The 22,415-nt window shown below is 33.0% G+C and overlaps 6 protein-coding genes across 6 annotated transcripts; 3 read left to right on the top strand and 3 right to left on the bottom strand. All coding sequences in view use genetic code 12, as the record gives it.

The window, feature by feature from the left end:
• Positions 1–2,087: 2,087 nt before the first annotated feature.
• CD36_06890 (serine/threonine protein kinase, putative) lies at positions 2,088–4,943 on the top strand (the record flags this gene model as incomplete). Its single annotated transcript, XM_002417301.1, has 1 exon — positions 2,088–4,943. The coding sequence occupies one exon, from the start codon at positions 2,088–2,090 to the stop codon at positions 4,941–4,943; it is 2,856 nt and encodes a 951-aa protein (XP_002417346.1).
• A 2,733-nt stretch (positions 4,944–7,676) lies between these two features.
• Positions 7,677–9,695, top strand: CD36_06880 (STE-like transcription factor, putative; the record flags this gene model as incomplete). The annotated part of the gene is made up of 1 exon (XM_002417300.1): positions 7,677–9,695. The coding sequence occupies one exon, from the start codon at positions 7,677–7,679 to the stop codon at positions 9,693–9,695; it is 2,019 nt and encodes a 672-aa protein (XP_002417345.1).
• Positions 9,696–10,215: 520 nt separating this feature from the next.
• Positions 10,216–14,127, bottom strand: CD36_06870 (mitotic spindle component, putative; the record flags this gene model as incomplete). The annotated part of the gene is made up of 1 exon (XM_002417299.1): positions 10,216–14,127. The coding sequence occupies one exon, from the start codon at positions 14,125–14,127 to the stop codon at positions 10,216–10,218; it is 3,912 nt and encodes a 1,303-aa protein (XP_002417344.1).
• A 1,111-nt stretch (positions 14,128–15,238) lies between these two features.
• CD36_06850 (glutathione peroxidase, putative) lies at positions 15,239–15,754 on the top strand (the record flags this gene model as incomplete). Its single annotated transcript, XM_002417298.1, has 1 exon — positions 15,239–15,754. One exon carries the CDS (start codon positions 15,239–15,241, stop codon positions 15,752–15,754), a length of 516 nt encoding a protein of 171 aa, XP_002417343.1.
• Positions 15,755–15,832: 78 nt separating this feature from the next.
• On the bottom strand, positions 15,833–18,956 carry CD36_06840 (the record flags this gene model as incomplete). Its single annotated transcript, XM_002417297.1, has 2 exons — positions 15,833–18,868; positions 18,939–18,956. 2 exons carry the CDS (start codon positions 18,954–18,956, stop codon positions 15,833–15,835), a joined length of 3,054 nt encoding a protein of 1,017 aa, XP_002417342.1.
• A 714-nt stretch (positions 18,957–19,670) lies between these two features.
• CD36_06830 (conserved hypothetical protein) lies at positions 19,671–21,221 on the bottom strand (the record flags this gene model as incomplete). The annotated part of the gene is made up of 1 exon (XM_002417296.1): positions 19,671–21,221. The coding sequence occupies one exon, from the start codon at positions 21,219–21,221 to the stop codon at positions 19,671–19,673; it is 1,551 nt and encodes a 516-aa protein (XP_002417341.1).
• Between the last annotated feature and the right edge of the window lie 1,194 nt (positions 21,222–22,415).

Genomic DNA, 22,415 nt, shown 5'->3' with positions numbered 1-22,415 from the left:
TTATTTCGCCACATAATATAATTAACTAGAATGAAAATGGCATTGTGGTTGTTGGGTTGTGTAGAGTAGTAACATATTTGTTGTTTAGAATATTGTATTTTTTGAAAATCTCTTCTGCAGAATTAACAGCTATTGCAAAACCTTTTGGTGGGTATATCGACACACCAAGATTCTGTTTATTGCAAACCATCAATACAATTGGTACGAGAAATGAAAAATTTGAAATTGTCAATCAAGTAAAGTGAAAGGTTGTTTATTCAATGATGAAATAACGCATCAGACGGTTTTCTGTAACAATATACTATAAGAAGTGATAATAATAATAATAAGGAGTTGGTTGTGAGGTAAATTGGTAGTAACATGTTGGGGAATTGACTAAAATGTGGATTGTTGGCGGCGGGATTTGTTGCGTTTTTTTTGGTGTCATTTACACTACTACTTCTACTATTCATCCGATAAGGGATGATGATGATGATGTATCGACTCCACAATAAAAAAAGAAAAACGTCTCCTGTTTGGTTGTACACGACCTTTTATTATTACAACCATAGTAATCTTCTCCTATCTTCCCAAATCCAACCTAACCAACTATCCACCACCCATTCATCCATTCATCCATCCATCTACCAAATATAATTACAATTTGACTTTATATTTATTATTTTGTAATTTACTTTCTTCTTCCTTCTGGTTTACCCCTTTTATTGTATATATACATTCTATTTTCACTTTCTCTTGGTTCTTTGTCTTTTTTGTTTTGTTTTTTTTTTCTTCATAATATAACTTTATCAAATTCCCCTTTCCAAAATCATTAGCTTCATTTAGGAAATATTAATTATTTAATATTTACTGCTTTTACTTTCATTTGAGCTTAGTGGTTTGATTTGAATTTCATTTGATTCAATAACTAATTTATATCAAAGAAAGGTTTCCCTTACAGAATTGTGTGGTGGCTTCTCCATTTCTTTTTTTTTCTTTTTGGTTTTTGGCAGCTCTACAATTTCAACTAATCTTTTGCCTACTTTCCATTTTTTTTTTTTCATTGTTAGTGAAAAAAAAAAGAGTAAAGAGTAAATAGGAGAAAGTGTGTGAGAGTGTACGTGTGACCAAAAGCTGATAACAATAGGATAATTTTTTGTTTGCGATTGTTGTTCTGTTTATTTGTTTGTGTGTGTGAGTGTGACCAAAAAAAAAACGAACAGATCAAAATCCCATCTTCTGGTTCTTCTTATATTTATTTAAGAGGAAAAAATACTCATTCCAAAAGGCAAACCTAACCCAACAAAAATATTTTAATTACCTTCTCTCTTCATTTTCTTTCATTTATTTCAAGCATTTCAATATTCATATTATCAACAGATACATTCATCTCAACTATCTGATTCTCAAAAGACAAATAAGAAAAGAAGAAAAAGAAGAAAAAGAAAAAGGAAGTTATTGTATCCTATACTAGCTGCTTATCTCCCTTTTACCCCCAACCTTTTTTTGTCTTTTTTGATCCTCCATTTTTTTTTTATATATATATTAATCAAATCATCTTGCCTTTTATTATTTTTGTTTTTAACGTTATTGTCATCTTTGCATATTCATCTCATTGATTCAACATTTTAACATTGCTTGGTCTCATTTCTTTAGTTGATTAATCAACCAAATTACCAAACAATATTACTTGCATTTTTGTTATTACCATCATCATCATTGGGTTTTCTTTTATTTACATATTACTATTATTATACTTATTATCAACTACTATTATCCAATTAATGTCCATTTAATATTATACTTTTTACGAAATTTCCGAAATTGAAACAAACGAACACACAATCAAACGAACTTACTTACTTACAAAGTACAACAATTCATAAACCAATAAACATATATTTGATATCATAGAACAATTTTTATTGCATTTACTTAGTTAGGTTATTAATTCCGAAGCTTTTTTTTTTTTAACATCGTCTTTCCTCCATTTTACGACTACTACTACTACTACTACTGCTGCTGCTATTAGTGTTATTATCTCCCCCACTATATTTTTTAGTGCTGAATTATATTTCATAGTTTATCTTTACCAATTTCACTTAGCAATGGAACAATTTGAACAATATGACAAGGGCGAACTATTGCGAGATCGATATCTTAAAGTCAATGATATAAGTGAAGGCTCGTATGGATTAGTATCCGTCGCCAAAGATACGCGTAATAATAACTGTTTGGTTGCTGTTAAATTCATCTATCCGGTTGATTATAAAAAGGAACATAAACTTCTTGAAACTACATCAAGACCATCCTCAAGTCCTGCCAAAATGAGAAATAATGGAAGCAAACAAGATGAATCTGATAGTCATGATCTGCAACAAAATTCCAATGTCAGTAAACCAAAAAGAGAATCCATTTTCAATACCTTATATAATGAGGCACAAAAGGAAATCAAGTTTCATAAAATCCTTGGTGATCATCCTCATATTTCTAAATTGTATGATCATTTTGATACTTGTTTGATTTTGGAATTCTGTTCCCGAGGCGACTTGTATGAAGCAATTCATAGTGGTAATGGTCCGGTTACAACTCCAGATATCAAAGATGTTTTCCAACAAATCCTAACTGCAGTTGATTATTGTCATTCTCGTGGGGTTTATCATCGTGATTTGAAACCAGAGAATATTTTAATTGCTGAAGATTGGTCCATTAAGATTTGTGATTGGGGGTTAGCTACAACCTCGAAAATTGTCACAAACAAAGATGAATTTGATATTGGATCAGAAAGATATATGGCTCCAGAATTGTTTGATAATAATTTAGAATCTTATGATGCTTCCAAAATTGATATTTGGTCCGTTGGAGTCATTTTGTTAACCTTGGTTTTCCATAAAAATCCGTTTCAAGTTGCAAATTATTCTGATAAAAGATTTATTCAATTTGTTAACAACAGGGAAGCGTTATTTGATATTTTTTCGACTATGAGCGGTGATTTATTTTCAGTATTGAGATTTAGTTTAACCATTGATCCTGATAATAGAGATTTAAAGGGATTTTTGGATGAATTGATGCTGTTACGGTACTTTACTATCGATGAAGAATATTGGGCCAGTGAATATGATGATGACGATGGCGAATTAGAAGAAGAAAGACAAGGAAGAGGTGATGGTGAGTATTATGAGGATGATGATAACAATGACCACAATGAAGAAGAAGAAGAAGAAGAAGATCTGGAAGAATTTGGGTTTTTCGATGAGTATGAAGACAAGTTATCGGTTTCACCTCAAAAATTAGTGGAAATCAAGGCTACTCCAGCAACACCAACAACACCGATTTCTAATGGAGCTATGGCTAATCAAGAACTGGAAAATATTCCAGCTCCTCAAGTTTATGTTCATAAATCTAGTTTGCCAAAATCACCAGTTGATAACTCACCACCAATGCCTCATAATCGTAGAGCTGATGCATTGTTATCTACAAATACTGATTTGAAACCTATACCAATACATGGAACTGCTGGATTCAAGTTCCATCGTAATACCAGGAAACCATTGAATGTTGCTTCATATAATCAAAACTCGTACATGATGAACAATCGTTTTAATAATACCGGAAGTACTGGTTTCAATACTAATTACAATGGTAACAGTTATAATAATAACAACCATAATAACAAGTTTAACCGAGAAGATTTTTTCACTCCAAAATCGGTTTTCAATCATTATTTGGACAAATATGGAGAACAGAAATTTGGTAAGCAATCTTCATTTGCGGATGGTTATAAAAAACATTCACCTCCTCAACGATACAAAAAGAGAACTTGGAAAAAGAATAATAATCATAAACGTAAAACCGGGTATCATCAACAACAACATGTATACAATCAGTATCCACATTCTACAAATAATGATTCCCATAATCATCACCGGGGTAAGAGAAAATCTAGACTGTATTCTACATCTAAATTGAAAAGAAGTGTCATAAATGGTGGTAATAATACTAATGCCAATGGAGGCGCTCCAGACACTTTGACATCAAATTATCCTGCATTACATCATGGAAGTACAATGGGTCAAATTGTTAATGGTAGTGCCAATGGTAATGGCAATGTTGGATCCAATATATCTAATTCTGGGAAATATATCCCACCTTATTTGAGATCGCCAACTTATCAAAAATCACCAGCAATTGAACCATTAAATGAAGACTTGGATCATTTGAATTTGAATAATGATTACGATGAAGTGTTCCATTTGGAAGGAGATTTTGACATACCAAGAAATGGTGATAATGATAATCAATATGGAAATCATATAGACGATATTGGTAATGGTCATCATGATTATCATTTGAATGTTGCAGGCGATTTTCTGCACAAGAGGAATTCAAAGCCTGAAGCAGGGTTTATTCATCTGCATCACCCAAGTACTGCAACTACTACACCTGGAGTAAATGCTCAAGGTCAAGCTCACGGTCAAGCTGGTCATGGTAGAAGAAACTCTACTTCTTTTTCTACTTCGTGGATGTTGAATGGCAATAGAAGAGCAGGAGCAATTTTTGGTAATGAATTATCATTGACTTCAAATAATACCAACTCATTGCCGAACCAAACAAATTCAGTTAATGGTGGTAATATCAACACTAACAACAATGGTAAATATGTTCCACCATTTAGAAGAAATTCAGTTTCATCATCACATGGTGCTGCAAATGGTACTGGTACAAATGTTGCTGGTGCTACTGGAATTGCCTCGTTTAGAAAATCGGTTAATGAAAGAAAAAATAGTTTAGAATTTGCCAATGGCAACGGCGGTTCTAGACCCGTTTCCAGTCCTTTGACAGAATTAAAGAATCATCATCAAAGCCATGTTCAAGAAGTCAATAAAAATCGCTTTGATAAGCTGATTCCTGTTGGTCTTGAATTGGTTTCTTCATTTAGAAAAGATTGGTGTGATTATGATTAAAAAGGAGTGGTTATTAAAGTTGATTACTATGATTTTTTTTCCTTTTTTCTTTTTCTTTTTTTTTTTTTTTTTCTATGGTTTGGTTTACTTTTTTCTATTTCAAATCTTTAGTTAGTATGATGGTGTATGGTTGGATTGTTTCTTGATTTATATGTTGTTGTTTTTGGGGCGGGGGGGTTGTTTTTATAACTTTACAAATTTATATATATATTTACGCTCAAATTTAACGAATTTTTTTTTTTTTTTTTCCATTCTATACTTTGTCGTTGATATGCACTCTAATTATGTTGTTTTACTTCTGGTGGGTGATGATGATGGTTATGTTAAGTTGAAATATACCGACGATCTTTAGTTCGTTCAGATAGGATAAAAATAGACGATTCTATTCTCTTTTTTCGAACCACTTTTATGTAGGTCCCTTTCTTTTTTTTTTTCCTTCCCTACTGTACAAATTCTTAAATGAATTAGATGTGCTACCATCTAGGAGATTATTTTCCAGTTTACAGTAATAAATCCCCCCTTGATTTTCCTACAAAATAGTATGATTAGTCCTGTCTGTATTTGTACAAGTGTGTGTGGAACGACTTCTCTAATTGATACTTAAAGTATTGTTGAGTTGTGCCCCTTCGCGTCTTTTTTTGGTATATGCTTGTACCCACTTATTCTCTTCTTCATATTCTTATAACAAAGATTGGACCAAAAAAATTGGCTAATAAATGAGAAAAAGAGAACAATTGACGTCGACCCCTATTATATATATTATGTCAATCCAATAAGTTATTTGAATTAACAATACTTGTAACAACTCTTTAGTATCATATCTGATCCTTTGTTGATCTATAAAGAACAAAAATTATTGGTGAATATTGTGTGAGGTTTTATTAATCAAAACTTCTGTCAAAAATCAAATCAAAATCAAAATCAATATCAATATCAAAATTGGAACACAAACTGTGGTTATTATTCTTTTTGATTACGAGTACACTAAAAAGTTTAAATTGGAATTGGAATTGAAATTTGGTTCTAGTCTCACAGTCCCACTGTTGTTGTTTTTTAATTAAACTTTTTCCACTCTCCAAAGAGTGTGTGTATGGATGTTCTAAAAAAAAAAAAACAAGAAGAAGAAAAAAAAAAAGAATTGTTTCAGGTTTGAATTTCTGAAACACGACTCAACCAACAACCAATAACCAACCAACCAAACTAATTGTATATAGACCACATAAGTAAACTCAACAACAACAACAACAACAATACTTCACACACACTCTCTCGGTTGGAAAAACTAGTATATATAAATATAAATATAAATCAAAAGTGTTTCAATTAAAAATTTCAAAACACATTTTTCTTACAATTATTAACAGAGAATTTTATATATATCTATTTTTTTTTGAATCTTAGTCTGTTTCATTTCATTTCGTTTCCATAACGATCTTCACCTCAAACGGAGAAATCAAAGAATCATAATCTTTAACAGCAACAACCAATCAAAGGGTTTTTGACACACGCCACGTCACAGGCACGACTCATCCTATATTTCTTTGAATTCATTCAGAAAGAAAATCTTATTAGTCAAAAAAAACATAAGAAGACATTGGTTAATTTGGTCCCCTATTAACATTCCATTAGTATATTTGTTTCCAGTTGTATGCACTACGCGTTCACTTATCGCATCTATTGTATCTTGATTTTCAACAATCTAGTTTAGAAATAATATCGTGTTCACCACTCCTTAAGAATAATTATTGTTAGTTTGGTTAAAGTTATAAAGAAATTAATCTAGAATCTAGAATCATAAACTAATAACAACATCCAACATCCAGAAAAGAAAAGAAAAGAAAAGAGAAACGTCAAAGAGAATTTATAGTTGGTATTAATTTCAGGTTTAGATTTGGATTTACAATTTTATAATTTCAATTTTCAATTTTATAATTTCCCTCGTGAAGTTTTTTTTGTTTTTGTTTTTGTTTTCATCAACACGAAAATTATTTTTCCCATAATAAAATTCCCTTGAGAGGTATAAACATTCTTGGTTTACATTTGTTGTTCTTGTTGTTTATAAATCATAACTTAAACTAATAGTTTTATTTTCTTTTTGGGGGGGAATTTGTTTTAAACTTAAATACATCAAAAGATATAAAACTGTTTCAAAATCACTGATTTCATATTTCTTTACAAGTTTCATCATATATTTTTATAATCCAGGCAAGAAAGGGAAGATCTAACAAACTGTTACCCTTTTTTTTTTTTTTTTTTCTCGTCACTGACACACGCATTCTCAATACACTTACAATATTAACTAAAATTGTGTGACAGATTCAAATTTTTTGAGTTGATTTCAAACAAGGGTTTTATTTGTTTTTGTTTTAGTTTGACAATCAAAAAGAAATTACAAAACATAGAGACAACCTTAGACCTATTCTCCTCCCATTCTGCCTCGAAATACACCTCCATATCTTATCAATATTACCTGCCCCATATTGTTAATCAATTGTATTACGACAAATTTCAAATATTGGGGCTATTTTGACACATTGAATTACAATTTTATATTCAGTGTCGCATTATATTATCATTATCAACAAAGCATTGGATATAGCACGTTTCTATCAACCCTTACCAACCTAACAACAGAATATTCATTACTTCTTAGTTCAATATACTTTTTTTTACTTGTTGTTCTCCCTTCACTTGCAGATTTGTTAACATAACTGTTTAATACTTTCATTCACCATGTCAATCACTAAAACATACAATGGTGATACCACCTCACTCGTACCAACTCAACTGGTAAAGGAATCATTAAGACTAATTGAAGATTTAAAATTCTTTTTAGCCACTGCTCCAGCCAATTGGCAAGAGAATCAAGTGATTAGAAGATACTATTTAAATCATGATGAAGGTTTTGTTAGTTGTGTTTATTGGAACAACTTATATTTTATCACTGGTACCGATATTGTACGTTGTATTGTTTATAAATTTGAACATTTTGGAAGGAAAATAATTGATCGGAAAAAGTTTGAAGAAGGTATTTTCTCCGATTTAAGAAATTTAAAATGTGGTGCTGATGCAATTTTGGAACCTCCTCGATCAGAGTTTTTAGAGTTCTTATTTAAAAATTCTTGTTTAAGAACACAAAAGAAACAAAAAGTGTTTTTTTGGTTCAATGTTCCTCATGACAAATTAATGGCAGATGCCTTGGAACGAGATTTGAAAAAGGAAAAAATGGGTCAAAGACCAACTACATTGGCCCATAGAGAACCAGCATTATCGTTTCATTATGATGAGTCTTCCAGTTTGTACACCCAATTAGGGAAACACATGGAAACACAAAAGAGAATCAATGAAACAGCCACAAACTCTACTTCTAATACTGCTAGCACTTTAACTGACACCGGTGCATCGTCAGGATTGAATAATAATACCACTTCTGGTGGTGCCGATAATGCAACCTCCATGCACCACAATAACAACAATGAGGCCGCATCCACCAAACAAAGTAATGCTAGTGAAAAATCATCACCAGAATACACTACAACTGCCCGAGGTAGAGACGAATTCGGATTCCTCAATGAAGCTACACCAAGCCAATACAAAGCAAGTTCAGATTATGAAGACGATTTCCCATTGGATTATATCAATCAAACTAGTCAAAATTCTGAAGATTATATAACCTTGGATGCAAATTATCAAGCAGGAAGTTATGCAAATATGATTGAAGACAACTACGATTCCTTCTTGGATGCAACACTATTTATACCTCCTGGTCTTGGTGTAACCACAGGTGGAAATACAACTGGAACGGCAGCAACATCAAACCAAGTTGCATTTAACGATGAATACTTAATTGAACAAGCTCAACCAATAAGGACTCCACTACCTCCAATATCATCATCAACAATATCAGGATTATTACAACCGAAATCAGCTGCTAAATTTTTCTCACTACAGAGTGCCAATGGTGGAGAAGAATTTTTTCCTGCTTATCAAAATGACTCATCTGCTGCTAATGCTGGGTTTGTGCCGCCAATTTCAGCAAAATATACCAATCAGTTTGCCACTCGACAAATCGCCACCCCAACTTATTTAAAGGCAGTACCACATGCTTCCGGTGGTGCTGCTGGCGCTGGTGCCACTGGTAATGGTGGTCAACCACAACAATATTACGATCAAGCAACTGGAAATGCTTTTTATCCAGCAGAAATACCCGTGCTGTATAATGTTGTTCATCCTGAAAGTGAATATTGGACCAATAATTCTGGCGCAATTGCTGCTGCTACCGCTGCTCCAATGTATGATGCTTCTGGGTTTCCTATACCTATTAACCAGTCATATATGGTAATGAATGAACACGAAATGGTGCCTTATCAATATATGAATTCCAATGGTGCCATGATTGGAATGATTCCGCCTCACCAACAACAGCAACAACAACAACAACAACAACAACAACAACAAATTGCCATGGGATATCAAGGCATGTTGAGACAACAACAGCATCAACAGCAGCAACAGCAGCAACAACATTCTTCTACAATGACCAAAAAGAAAAAACAAACACACTCGTTCAACAATAATAATAATAACAAGAATTTAGCATCCAATGGTGGTGGGATTACGAAGAAATCACACGATAATAATAATAATAACCATAATAAAGATAAAACTCTGTATGGATCATTAAATGATGTTGTGAATTCAAAAGTCACAAAAGTAATCAATAAAGAAGAAGTAAAACAATCTCAAACATAGAGATATATAGAGAGTGAAAGAAAGAACGAGTTAATTGAATTCTGAATTCAAATAAATTCATTTGCTTTGTCGTTATTTATGTATTTATGTTTATGGACTTGTTTTGTTATGATTTATTTTTTTTAAAGAAAATACACTCTTGGGTTTTCTTTAATTTTTTGGGCCCCTTACTTACCTTCAACATTTCTTTCTTTCTTCCGTCGTCTTTTTTTTTTTATTTTTATTTTCATTTCTTTGAACAAGGACATTAGATTAGATTTTCATTATTTTCAATGCATGTGTTATAACTTTGGTATTTTTAATCAGTTTATTATAGTTTATAGGTCTTTTCTTTTGTTTTTTGTTTTTTTTTTTTAGTTTCTTTTCCGTTATTTTCTATACTAATGTTACTTGTCTTTGAAGAAGTTTTAATTTCATTTCATCAACAATTGTTAAAATCACTCGTTATATATTCTTTCTTTATTCGATAAACAGACGCATTTACGAATATACACTAGTACGTAGAACTTAATAATATAGTTTACCTTTTCATGTAAAACTCAATTAATCTCTGAGTAGAAGCAGGGTATCTTGATTTGACTTTATCCAAAGTATCTTTCACTTCAGGAGAAACATTAGTATTCTTCAACAAATTACTATAGCAGATTGTTGCTGATTTCCGAAACATTACTTCACGTTCATAGAATAGTTTCCCAAATATAGTGTCCAAACGATAAACTTTTGCAACATCCAAACAATTATCATCAACTAACACTTTAGCTAAATAATTTAAACATAAACTCAGAACAGTCAAATTGTTCTCTTCACCTTCTAAATAGTTCAAAGCTTGTTCTTCAAATGCCTTCATTAAATTTTCATGGTTTAAGGTCGATAACATTTCGTTCCATATAAAGTATAATTCACTATCCAATTCTTCTTGAGAACAAGTATCAACTAAAAGTGCAAACAATTTATCAACATTAGTAGTTTCGTCAAATTTTAACAACTGTTTCAACAAGAATAATCCATTCATAACCAAAGAATGATCCAGTTTATCGATTTTGCTGAAAAACTCCCATAATGATTTCTCCAACTTGTATTTCCCTTTGTTAAGAAAAAATTCTTGGTACTCATAGCTGGAAACTGACAATGAATCAACAAACCAAGTCATTTTCAATAAAGCGGACTGAGATGGTGTTTCCACTAGTTTGGAGCAACAAGCTTCAAATTCTTGGCTAGTCAAACTCATATTCTCAGCTACTGCATTAACACGAATTGCCCGTGAAAATTTTGCATACTGAAATCCACCCCAGTTTCTTTCTAATTTGGGTTTATCTGAATTCAGTTTAGAATCCTCATATATGGAAATCTTTCTGATTTTGTTAGAAATTGGTTTTAATGGATCAATTCTCTCCATAAGCTGTTTCAAGTTATCGTCGTCGTTCTTTGCTTGACTTAATTTGGAACCACCATCTGCTATTGAAACATTGGCAAAATTGTCTACCAATACCTCCGATTGATGTTCTGAATTTGATCGTTTCAGGGAAATCTGGTCCATTTGCGACAGCTTTGGTGGTGTTGAATCCAGAGCTTCCGGTTTTCCCACCATCTTTGAATTATGCGTTTCTTCATTTCCCAAAAACTCACTTCTCTTTGGCAATAACATAGTGAAATCAGCACTAGGTTTCTGGGATGGAACAAAGGTACCTAAATTCAGTGTTGGTTTAACCACAGTCAAATCATAATCAAGTTTGCTTGGAGGCCGTTCAAGTGTCATTGTGCTCTCAATACCAACTATAAACTCCACTTCTTCCTTGAGCTTGCCCTCCACATCTTCCACCAACAAACTGAACTTGCTACTATCAATAGTATACAACTGACGAAACAATTGACAAAGGAGTGAATAATGATCAGTTGCTTTCAATACTATGATCAATTTAACAAGCTCTTGAAATATTTCTCCAAACTGCACGTCTGTAACTGCGAGTTTACTCAAAGCTATCAGCAACGCTTGTAAAATCAGTTTTGTGATAAGCAATTTTTGGTTTGATATCTGCATTACAAAGGCATGACTACCAGGTATGTTTGGGGTATCTGCCACCAACGTCAAAAGGTTGCAAGCTGATTCATAAAAAGTCAGAACATCGACACATTGAATAATCAAATTGATAACTGTCTCATCAAACTCATCAAAAACGAGCGCACAAACTCTTAAGAAATCATCTGGAAGTAACAACAGTGCTGATTTTTTAAAGGTATAATCATTCGACGTGAAAAGTGGTTTCATAATTTGAACATGTTTTTCAGATATGCCTTTAAGCAAAGAGTTGATTTCAGATGGTAGATTTTCTTTCCCTATAATAGCGTATTTCAACAAATTTATTCCCTCCTTTATCAAATCACTATCGCTTGACGACAAAAAGTTGATCATGGGATCGTTATTGTTATTAAACGAAGAAGAAACAGTAGCACCGGCATCCAAACGACTCGACGGCCTCGAGAATTCAAGAGGCGACTTTTTATGCACTTCAGTTTTACTACGTTCTCGTTGTTTAAAAGTTGGTTTGGGACCATTTTGGGTACTAGGATGCGTCCAACTAGATGACCTCACTGCTGGCTGACTCCTATGGCCAACATCTGGCCTGAGTAACGACTTTTCCAAGCGTGAGCTGCTTTTCGTTGGCTTTGGCATCGGCACTGATTTTATTCTTGTTGATTGTTCACCCGAGTTACGAGAAGGGGGTCTTCTTTGACGCAATTCCTTGTTCCTTTCTAATATAGCCTCCTTCAAGGATGGTCGTGATGGACGACTGCTAAGGGTTCTGATAGGTGCAATTCCCGACCCGCCACTCTCTCTTTGAGATCTTTCAAGGGCCCTAACAATATTTGGTTCTAGTCGTTTTAATAATCTTTCTGCATCTTCAGGGAAAACTCTAGTGAAACACCAATAACATTCTTTAGCAGTTTGTCTAACATTAGGATTGGCATCTTTCAAAAGTTTCATAAACACCTTGTTTGCTGATTCAATAAAGTTGGAATCATGATGTCCAATAAAACTGCGGTCTAGTCCTATTTTTAACAATAAAATATGCAACCAAATCAAAGAGTATGATCTAGGTTGATGGTTTCTATCCTCTGATGCCAAGGTGATACGTTGAATCATTTTTGAGGTATATGGCAAGTTAGCATATAATGCGGCGACAGACATATTTGCATTGTTGGAGGCAATATTCTTGGTTGATGAGCATAGCTTGATCAATGTCGGGAAAAGACTTTCAGCCACTGGCTCTAATGATTTTTTCAAAATCACTGCACATTCTTTGATTAATTGGCAACTGTTGGAACTTAATGTAGTACGGAGTGAACTGGCTCCCTTGCACATCCCACTAGCTATACTATGAATACACTGAACCAACTCTGATTTAAACTGTGTAGGACTATTTCCACGTAAAATCGATCTCATTTGCAAGATATTTTTTTCCCTCACCTTCCAATTTGATTCTGTTTCTTTCCCTTCAAAACAAGGCATAAAAATTTCAAATGTATTGAATAAACTATTTGGATCCCTAATATCGATCGCTTTGATGGTACTGTCCATTTCATAATTGACCTTATTTAAGAGTTCAAGTAACTCAACGTCATGACCAACATCGACTAAGCTGTTCTGTACCTGAGATACCGGTGTGTTCAGTCTTGAGGTATTGGCTCTTCGTATATGGGGTTCTGGATCACTACTGCGAAGTTTGGAATCAACATTACTTAAAAGTTTGTCTTTGGTTGCTTGTGCTAACAGGTGTGATTCTATTTGCTTTTTGAATCCTTCTATAGCGGATGGATTTTTCTCGAGATAGACAGAAAGTAACTCTTTAGCAGAACCAATGATTTCTTCATTATGGGGATTAATTTCAATTGAATGCAAAATCTTTGGTAAGAATTTCGGTACATTGAATTTTGTGCTTATATTTTTTAAAATTTGCTTCATCCAATCGATTGTTTCAATGGTGATTTTATTGTTTGGGTTTTCAAAAGCAATCTCTGTCAATGCGTCCTCGACTTCAATCGGACTTGATAACCAATAGTCCTCTAACGATTTTTTGGCCAGGTTAGTGCCTGCCGGTGATGATGCACTTCCTAATTTGTTAATTAAAATTGGTAAAATTAAAAAACATTCTTCTTTTAAAATGTTCCCTGATTTATCTTGAACGCTTATTCTCTTAATAAGATAAGTGAGTGAATTAAAACTGACGGAAGAAATATTCAAACGAGTAATTTCTAATCCTTTAATAATTATTTGTAAATAAATTGGCACATTTCTTAAATCTATGGTATCTTTCTTAATATGAGTCTTCAAGTTTTGTATATGTGACAATTTCATTTCATCCTGAACATCATAGGAAGATATTATTTCCAATAATTCAATAGGAGAAATACTATTAAACTTTGTTGCCAGCATTTGTTCTGGTAATATATATGTATGTGATTGATGATTCAAGGTATAAGTAGAAGGGATGATGAAAGATTAATCTAGTCTAATCTAATCAAAACCAAAACAAACGTCAAAATCAAATGTCAAAAGCAAGAAAAAAGTTTGGCAACAGCAAAAAAAAAAAAAAAAAAAACAAAAAAAAAAAGGAAATTTGGGTTGTTGATGAAGAAGAAGAATAAGATTAAGTAGTTGTGTGTGAATTATAAGAATGAAATAACAAAATAAAATTATAAACAAATTTAATGTAATGACCAAACAGCCCAAAAAAAAAAAAAAAAAAAAATGAAGTGGAAATGAAAACAAAAAAAAAAAAAACAAAACGCGTATCCATTAACTTGTTATTGATGAAGATTTACAGTTCTGTTCTAAAACACACGACTTTATAAATTGGTGAAAGTAAATGTTTTAGTTTTGTTACAAAACAAATTAATTGAACACCTTCCCCCCATTTCCCCCAATACTAATCTCAAAACTTATTTAAAACTATTCTAATCACTACTTACTATTTAGGTTTGGCTTAACTATCTCCCTAAAGAGATTAAGAGAACTAAATTTACTACAGTGGAAACCCTTATACTAGACCACGTGACCCTTCATTTAGAATCAAACATCATTTCCAGTTAAACAATATATACGATAATTCACCATTTCTATATGTATCTAAAGTATCATAAATAAAGAAATGCTATGAATGGATACAATTTTGATTAGACCCTAGCGTATATACTAAAGTAAAACTGTGAAAGCTGAATGAAATTACAGTCCAATAAAGTAAATACAGTGTATGAAATTCTTCTACTTTTAGATGAGCTGGATATTACATCCATCAGAGGATTAGAACCCCCCCCCTCCCCCAAAATTATAAAACGGAGCCGTTACTTAAAACTGGTTGTATGGATTGTTCTTTTTCTTACTTTTCCACTTTGCTACACAAAATTTGATACATTGCACCAGATTCGGGGGCTTTTTAAAACTTGCTTTTCGGGTTCTTTATTTTTTTTTTTTTTTTTTTTTTTTCTGCATTTGTCAATTTTCCGATTAACAATACATTCAGTCTTATAACTATCAACCATCATCAATGGGCAATGAATCATTATCAAACGCAAGAATATATACATTCAAAATACCTGATGCATATAATAATGTCATAGATTTTAACCAATTTCAGAATAAAGTAATACTAATAGTCAATGTGGCAAGTTTGTGTGGGTTCACACCTCAATACAAAGAATTGCAACTGCTTTATGAAAAATATCATGAACCTGGTTTAGAAATATTAGGATTTCCTTGTAATCAATTTGGGAACCAAGAACCACTTCAAGAAAAAGAAATAGTCAAATATTGTAGTCGGAATTTTGGTGTCAGTTTCCCTATTATGAAGAAAACCAAAGTTAATATAGATAGTGATGGCGATGAATCGGAATTGTACAAGTACTTGAAGTCTGAAAAGCCTGGACAGGTGGGGTTTAAAGGCGTCCGGTGGAATTTTGAAAAGTTTATAATAAACAAAAAAGGTGAAGTTGTTGCTAGGTTTAGCTCTCTAATAACACCATTACAACTCGAAGGGTTTATTGAACAACTTTTATCAGAATAGAAATACAGTATTATTGTACATACATATACAATTTAATAAATTTTGGTGATATATATATATATATATATATAGGTTTTTTTATGTTTGCTTTTGCTTTTTGGTTTTGACATCAGGAGTACTGTCTTTGGAACGCTTACCATTAGTGGAAGGTATGGAGGACTGTTCAGGACTAATCTCTTTTAGTATACATCCTAACAATGTATTACATCTTCTAGATATCTCACCAGCATTTCTGCTTTGGAAAAAGAAATCAAACTGAAATAATGGTGATTGTCGTATTGCTTCTCGAATGCGGTCATACACATCGGGCAGGTCAATGCCAAACCTGTATAACTGTACCAACAAAAACCGATCTTCTTCTTCACTGAATACACGTTTATTGGTTGATGCTGGTGGGAACTTCAACACCAATTCTTGTAAAGGATACCTATATTGTGACAATTTCCTTCGTAACGCTTCCTTTTGGATCTTGACTTTGATTATTTTTTCCTCTCCTTGTTCAATTTGGTTTATATATCTTTCGTAACCATCAATCTCCTGGTAATTCTGCCAAAATGCTTTGGCATATTCTCGAACTTCCTCTTCAGTTTTATCATCAAATTCCAGTGCAATTAAACGAATGGAGTTACGACCATACTTACTGGAAAGCAGTATAAAATGGTGGAAATCTCTTCTATTCCATTTGCTGTACCCCTTTTGCATCAATTCTTCTTTTAGTTGCTTCTCCTCATCAGTTAATGGACGCGAGTTTTCAATTTCTTCTTGTTCCAATTTTTGTTCCAATTCATTCTCCTTTTGAGATGCTTCATCGGTACTTGGTTTCAAAGGAACTTTATAATGAACTTGTTTTCTATAGTAATTTTTCTCCAATTCATACAATTCAAGGACTTTGGGGGGATAAAACTGATGGTCATAAACATTCAACTGTTTAGGTGGCTTGGGTCCTGACTTAGGAGCATTCGATGCAGTCCTACCACCAGTATTTAACACATCTTTATAATACATATCAATGGAATAGTTTTCCTTACGTTCTCTTTTACCAGGATTGATCCAAACTTGAGGGAGTTGTGTACTTGCAGTTGGCTCTTTCTTTTTGAAATTTTCTCCATTCCATTCATACACTGATTCATCATTAGTAAAATTTTGTAATGCATTCAAATCCAATTTTGCATATTTTTTATTCAACTCTTGGGTCTTCTCTTCTGAAAGCTTCAATATTTGTTCAATATCAATTGATTCGCCCTCACCATCTGTTTTCTGAAACATGTCTGCAGCACCAAACTGAATCATATCTAACAACTCATTCTTCGATGCAGCCTTACTGCTTTGCTGTCCATCTAACCCACCAGTGTTTCTTCCTTGTTGAATCACCAATTGATCTAATCTCAATTTCTGAGCGGCTCTTTCCAAAACTTTTTCTTCAATGGCACGCTCAGTAATAAATCTGAAAACCTTAACTTGTTTAGTTTGACCAATTCTATGTGCACGATCCATTGCTTGTAAATCCGCTTGTGGGTTCCAATCGGAATCAAATAAAATCACAATGTCTGCTGATGTCAAATTAATACCTAACCCACCAGCTCTTGTTGTTAATAAAAATATGAATTTTTCACTTCCAGGTTTGTTATATTCGTCAATTGCATTAATTCTGTCAGAATGCTCAGTTTGTCCATCAATTCGACAATACTGGTACTCACGGAAATAACAATAATCCTCTAAAATATCCAACATTCTACTCATTTGCGAAAAAATCAATACTCTTGAACCCTCTTGTTGGAATTTTTTTAGCAATTGGTCTAAAATCAACATCTTTTGGGAATTAAACACCAAATGTTCGTCAGTGGTATATGGAGGTCCTGGTTCAACACCTTCAAACAAATAAGGATGATTACAGCACTTTCTTAGTTGCATGACAATGTTTAATAATCTCGTTTTCGATTCCTTCTTACCATTAGCTCCATTCACTGCATCAATGTCTTTTTCCAAAATTTTTTGGTACAAATTCTTTTGCATGGGCGACATTTTAACGTAAACATTCAATTCCTTTTTCGGTAACAAGGACTTTTCAACGTCAGCCTTGATTCTTCTCAATAAAAACGGCTTCAACACCTTGTGTAATTGAGAAACAACTTGGTCCTCGCCTCCATTTTCGTTGTTGCTATCTTTCTGGAACCATTCATCAAACGATTCATTTTCGGCAAACACGTCTGGTACAATAAAATTAAGTAATGCCCATAATTCACGTAAATTGTTTTGTAAAGGAGTCCCAGTGATCAATAGTCTGTTCTTTGAATGGAACATTCTAATGATTTGCGACAATAATGATTCTTCATTTTTGATTCTGTGAGCTTCATCAATTATAATGTACTGCCAATCAAATTTTTTAAGAGTTGCCTTTTCTCTAATGACAATTTCATAGGAGGAAATGATAACATCAAAATCACACGTCATGACTTTATTCTTAATTAAGTCAGCTCTTTCATCCTTATCACCCTGCAACACCAAGACTTTAATATCGGGTATCCATCGATTAAATTCACGTTGCCAATTGTCCAATGTTGACTTGGGGGTGATTACCAAATGAGGTCCATTGATACCTCTGATAAATCTCAAGTAACCCAAAAATGAAATTGTTTGTAAAGTTTTACCTAATCCCATTTCATCAGCTAATATGCCTGACAAATTGTTTTCATGTAGAGAAATTAACCAATTCAATCCTTGGATTTGATATGGTCTTAATTGGCCATGCACGTATCCTGGACTTTCAGTGAATTCTAATATTGAACTGGTAGATTTTTCGTCATTTAACAATTCGGCATCTTCTTCCTTTTCAGTTTTTCTTCTTCTTGCTGAATCTAATTTCTTTTTGTTGGCTTTCAATTCTGAATCATGAAGGTTGTCGACAATTTTCCGAAACAATGGATCCTTGTTAGCTTTAGCCTCGATAAAATGACGGAACAAACCAGTTAATCCCAATAAATATTTAAATCTATTACTGGTTTTCTCAATGTCTACTTGTTGCTTTTCAGTTTTGGTAAAGTATTTACTTGCATTGTCTTGAAATGTGAGTTCATTTCTGCCATTAAGAACATCATTCAAATCTGATGATGGTGTCTGGTTTGATTATGAAGTTAGTATGCTAGACCTAAAAAAAAAAAAGGAATAAAACTAAAACTCAACATACTGCCTCTGTCGAACTCATTGCTAGATTTTCCAAAGACGTTTCTTAAAGAAATGATGGTGGAAGAAAGAAAAGGAATTTGACTCATTTTTTTTTTTTTTTTTCAAGATTAGAATTGCTTCTGAAGTTTGTTGTTGGTGATTTATGTATGCGAAATCTTTTTATTCTTTTTTTTTTTTGGGACGTGTTTTGTTGTTCCTCTTCTCATTTTCTTAGTTTACATCGTTCCACACTCAACAACAGCCAAACAGACATCTTCTGATGGTGATAAAACCATGTAATTCTGACAACCATTTTACAAGAGAAAGCACAAATTTTCCAATAGAGACTCTACAATCATTAATTGAAGAAGAAATAATAAATATAAAATTTGAATGAGGAGGGAAAAAAAAAAATAACAAAGAATTGAATAAAGAAAATGAGAAAAGTGGGTTGGAAGGCCAAGGGGTTCGGACCAGCTCTAAATGTATGGAAAATATCCAGCAAGCTAGTGAATGCAAAATGTGTTGGCAAGAAAAAGGAAAATAAGAAGTTTCCTCCCATAAGTATGGTATTACCAACCAACCAGCCAACGAATGAATGAATGAATGAATGACAAATGGAGAATTGAATTGAATTGTAAAATCAAAACATATACATAAAAAAAAAAAAAATTCTTTAAAATAAAACAAACTTTTCTGTTTTGATACCGAAAACTTGATTCTTTTTAGCTTTAACTTTGGAGGAGGGAAGCAATTAACTCCTAGATTTTTTAATTGCCTTATCATCTTGATGGGCAACCACTTGTCTTCTTTTTCTTTTTGTAAGATGCTTTTCACGTTTATGGACCAATTTAATGTGTCTAGTCAATGTATCACTTCTATAAAAACCTTTTCCACAATTTTCTTCGTCACAAACAAATAAAAACTCTTTAATCTCTTTACTGTATTTGGCATATTGAATGCTGACCAAACCATGAGTGACATGATCAGAATGGACATGATGTCTCAACTCGGCCCGTTTATCAAAACCAATCATATTCATAGGACACTCCTTAACTGGACAAATAAAAGTTCTTGACAGTAAATAGCGTTGTAATCCGTGTCCTTCAAAATGGTCAATCAATTCTAAATAATTTCCAAACCTAGTGTTGCAATGCTTACGACATTTCATATCACTTTCAGCAAGCCTCAATTTTTGAATTAATCGTGACGAAAATCTTGATAATAATTTTCTCTTCATTGGTTCTGCATGGCCATTATTGATTAATTTGTTATCTTCCAATGGCGGTTGTAATATGGAGGCAGCAGAGCCCAAAGATTTATGTCTTTTGGCACTAGAGTTACTATGAATTAAGTTCAATGCAATTGGGAAGGTGGGTGAGGTAGGAATGATTGGTACCCGAGTATTAGGCAACAGGTTCCGTTTATGTGGGGATTCTGGGGTGGTCATTTCCATCATCCTATTATCTTTATATTCAATTAAAGGATATTTGTTGCTGCTATTGTTGTTGTTGTTGTTAGCATCAGTGGTGTTGCTGTTTCTGTTAATAACGCAATTATTAGTTGTATTATAAACCAAAGAGTTTGGGTTTGGATAACCTTTGGTAAATTCTTGATTGGAGTTAGCATTAGGTTGAATTGCACACTTTGAGGACGCAGGATGGACCGAAAATGTCGAAGCAAAGTTCATGTAATCTTCATGACGTCTAGAGTCACTACCAACCATAGTTAGTGGCGACAGAGGTGAAGGTAAAGCATGCTCCGGGTTATAAGTACTGGTGTAGTCGACAAAATTGTTGCCCATAAATGTTTCAAAATCATGATGGTTAGGCGGTGGCAACACATTGTCATTCAACGACATGGGAGGAATAATTGGTGTTGTCTTGGTTGTAGTGCAGCCTGAATTTTCAATTGAGTTAACTGGGGAGCCTAATGAACAAGAGTCATTTAAAAAAACATCTTGCATGTAATTGGGTTTGAAAACAGCATGACCATGGTATGGTGGATGGTGTTGAAGTTGGCTCATGGTGTTTGCAAGAGCATTTTGTAAGTATTGAAAATGTTGTTGTTGTTGGATGAAATGATAGTTTTGATAAACCTGAGGATTGCGAGGATTTTGTTCGTGTTCCTGATTTTGTCGTTGTTTCTGTTCCTGTAAATGAGCCTTGCTTTTATTGTTAGTAGTAATTGAGCTAGTATTATTATTATTATTGTTGTTGTTGTTATTGTGGTGGTGGTGGTGGTGAAGGCTATGATGATTATTTAAATAACCTGCATTATTGGACTCTAAATTATAAGAAAACATGGGAAGGAAAGGAAAGGGGGTAGTGAGTTGAACTGAACTTAGCTGAAACAACTAAAAAAGAAAATAAGCTTTCCAAAGACAAAGGAGAATATGAATTAGAATAATTTAATTACTGTTACCCAAGTACTGAAAGTGGAAAACTTAAAATTGAGAAGACAACTGGAAAATTTGTCTAGCTTTATATGTGTTATTGACAAGTGTGTGTTAAATAAAGTGGATAAATTGGGAGTAACGGGGTAGAATGAATGTATGTTTACGGTGGATAAGAAAATGGATGTGTGTATATGTGATGGTGGGTTAAGTGTGTGGGTATATTGAATAATGGTGTGGATGTGTGTTTGCAAGTATGTACGTTTGAATGTTGCAACTCAGTTATTTATATATAAGGGAAATACAGGGTATTTATGTACAAGATTTAAAATTCTCGATTCTTTTTATTATAATAATAATAAGTAGTAGTAGTGGCAGTGGTGGTGGTAGTGGTGGTGGTAGTGGTGGTAGTAGTGGTGATGATAATTGGTAAGGATATTATTATATGAAGATAATTGCTTTTTTCTTTTTAATATTATTATATAACCTTCAATAATAAAAAGATATGGCAATTATAAAATCTGTAATAAAATAATTTAAATTAAATAATAAATTGGGAAATAAAAGCCTATAATAACAATGTTAAAGATATTGTGTTGACTCACCACTAGAAGACTAATCCCTTATTCTAGATGTATATATATATCAATAGTTGTTTCTTGTAACTAAACTACACAACTTTGACACCAATTATAAAATTGTTAATGGTGAGTAAATCTACACCTATATATATATAGAGGAGGAGAAGGAAAACAGGGAGTATGGGTATGTGATGATATAAGTCTTTGGAAATACCGGGAAACAACAAAATCCTATAAAATGGTCTTTTAAAATGTGGCAAAATGAAAGGTGGTGTGTAAAAGTGTTGAAAAAAAAAAAAAGCCAAAGATTGGTTTGGTTTTGTGTTAATATCTTGCAGCACGGATTTTGATTGTATCCGTGATGATTTAAATTTTTAGTCAATCGTACTTTTAATATGCACTTTTTACCTTTACTGCTTACGTGCAATAAGTTACAAAAACTATCTTTGCAGAAATTCATGACAATAAATTAATAGTCCTTCTTCTTTTGTTGCTTTAATTTTCCTTTCTTTCCTTTCTTTTT

Source organism: Candida dubliniensis, chromosome 1 (assembly GCF_000026945.1).
Source record: "Candida dubliniensis CD36 chromosome 1, complete sequence".
In the NCBI taxonomy this organism is placed as follows: domain Eukaryota; kingdom Fungi; phylum Ascomycota; class Pichiomycetes; order Serinales; family Debaryomycetaceae; genus Candida; species Candida dubliniensis.
Note: the sequence above shows the minus strand (reverse complement) of the source record. Positions and strands in the feature narration are given on the sequence as shown.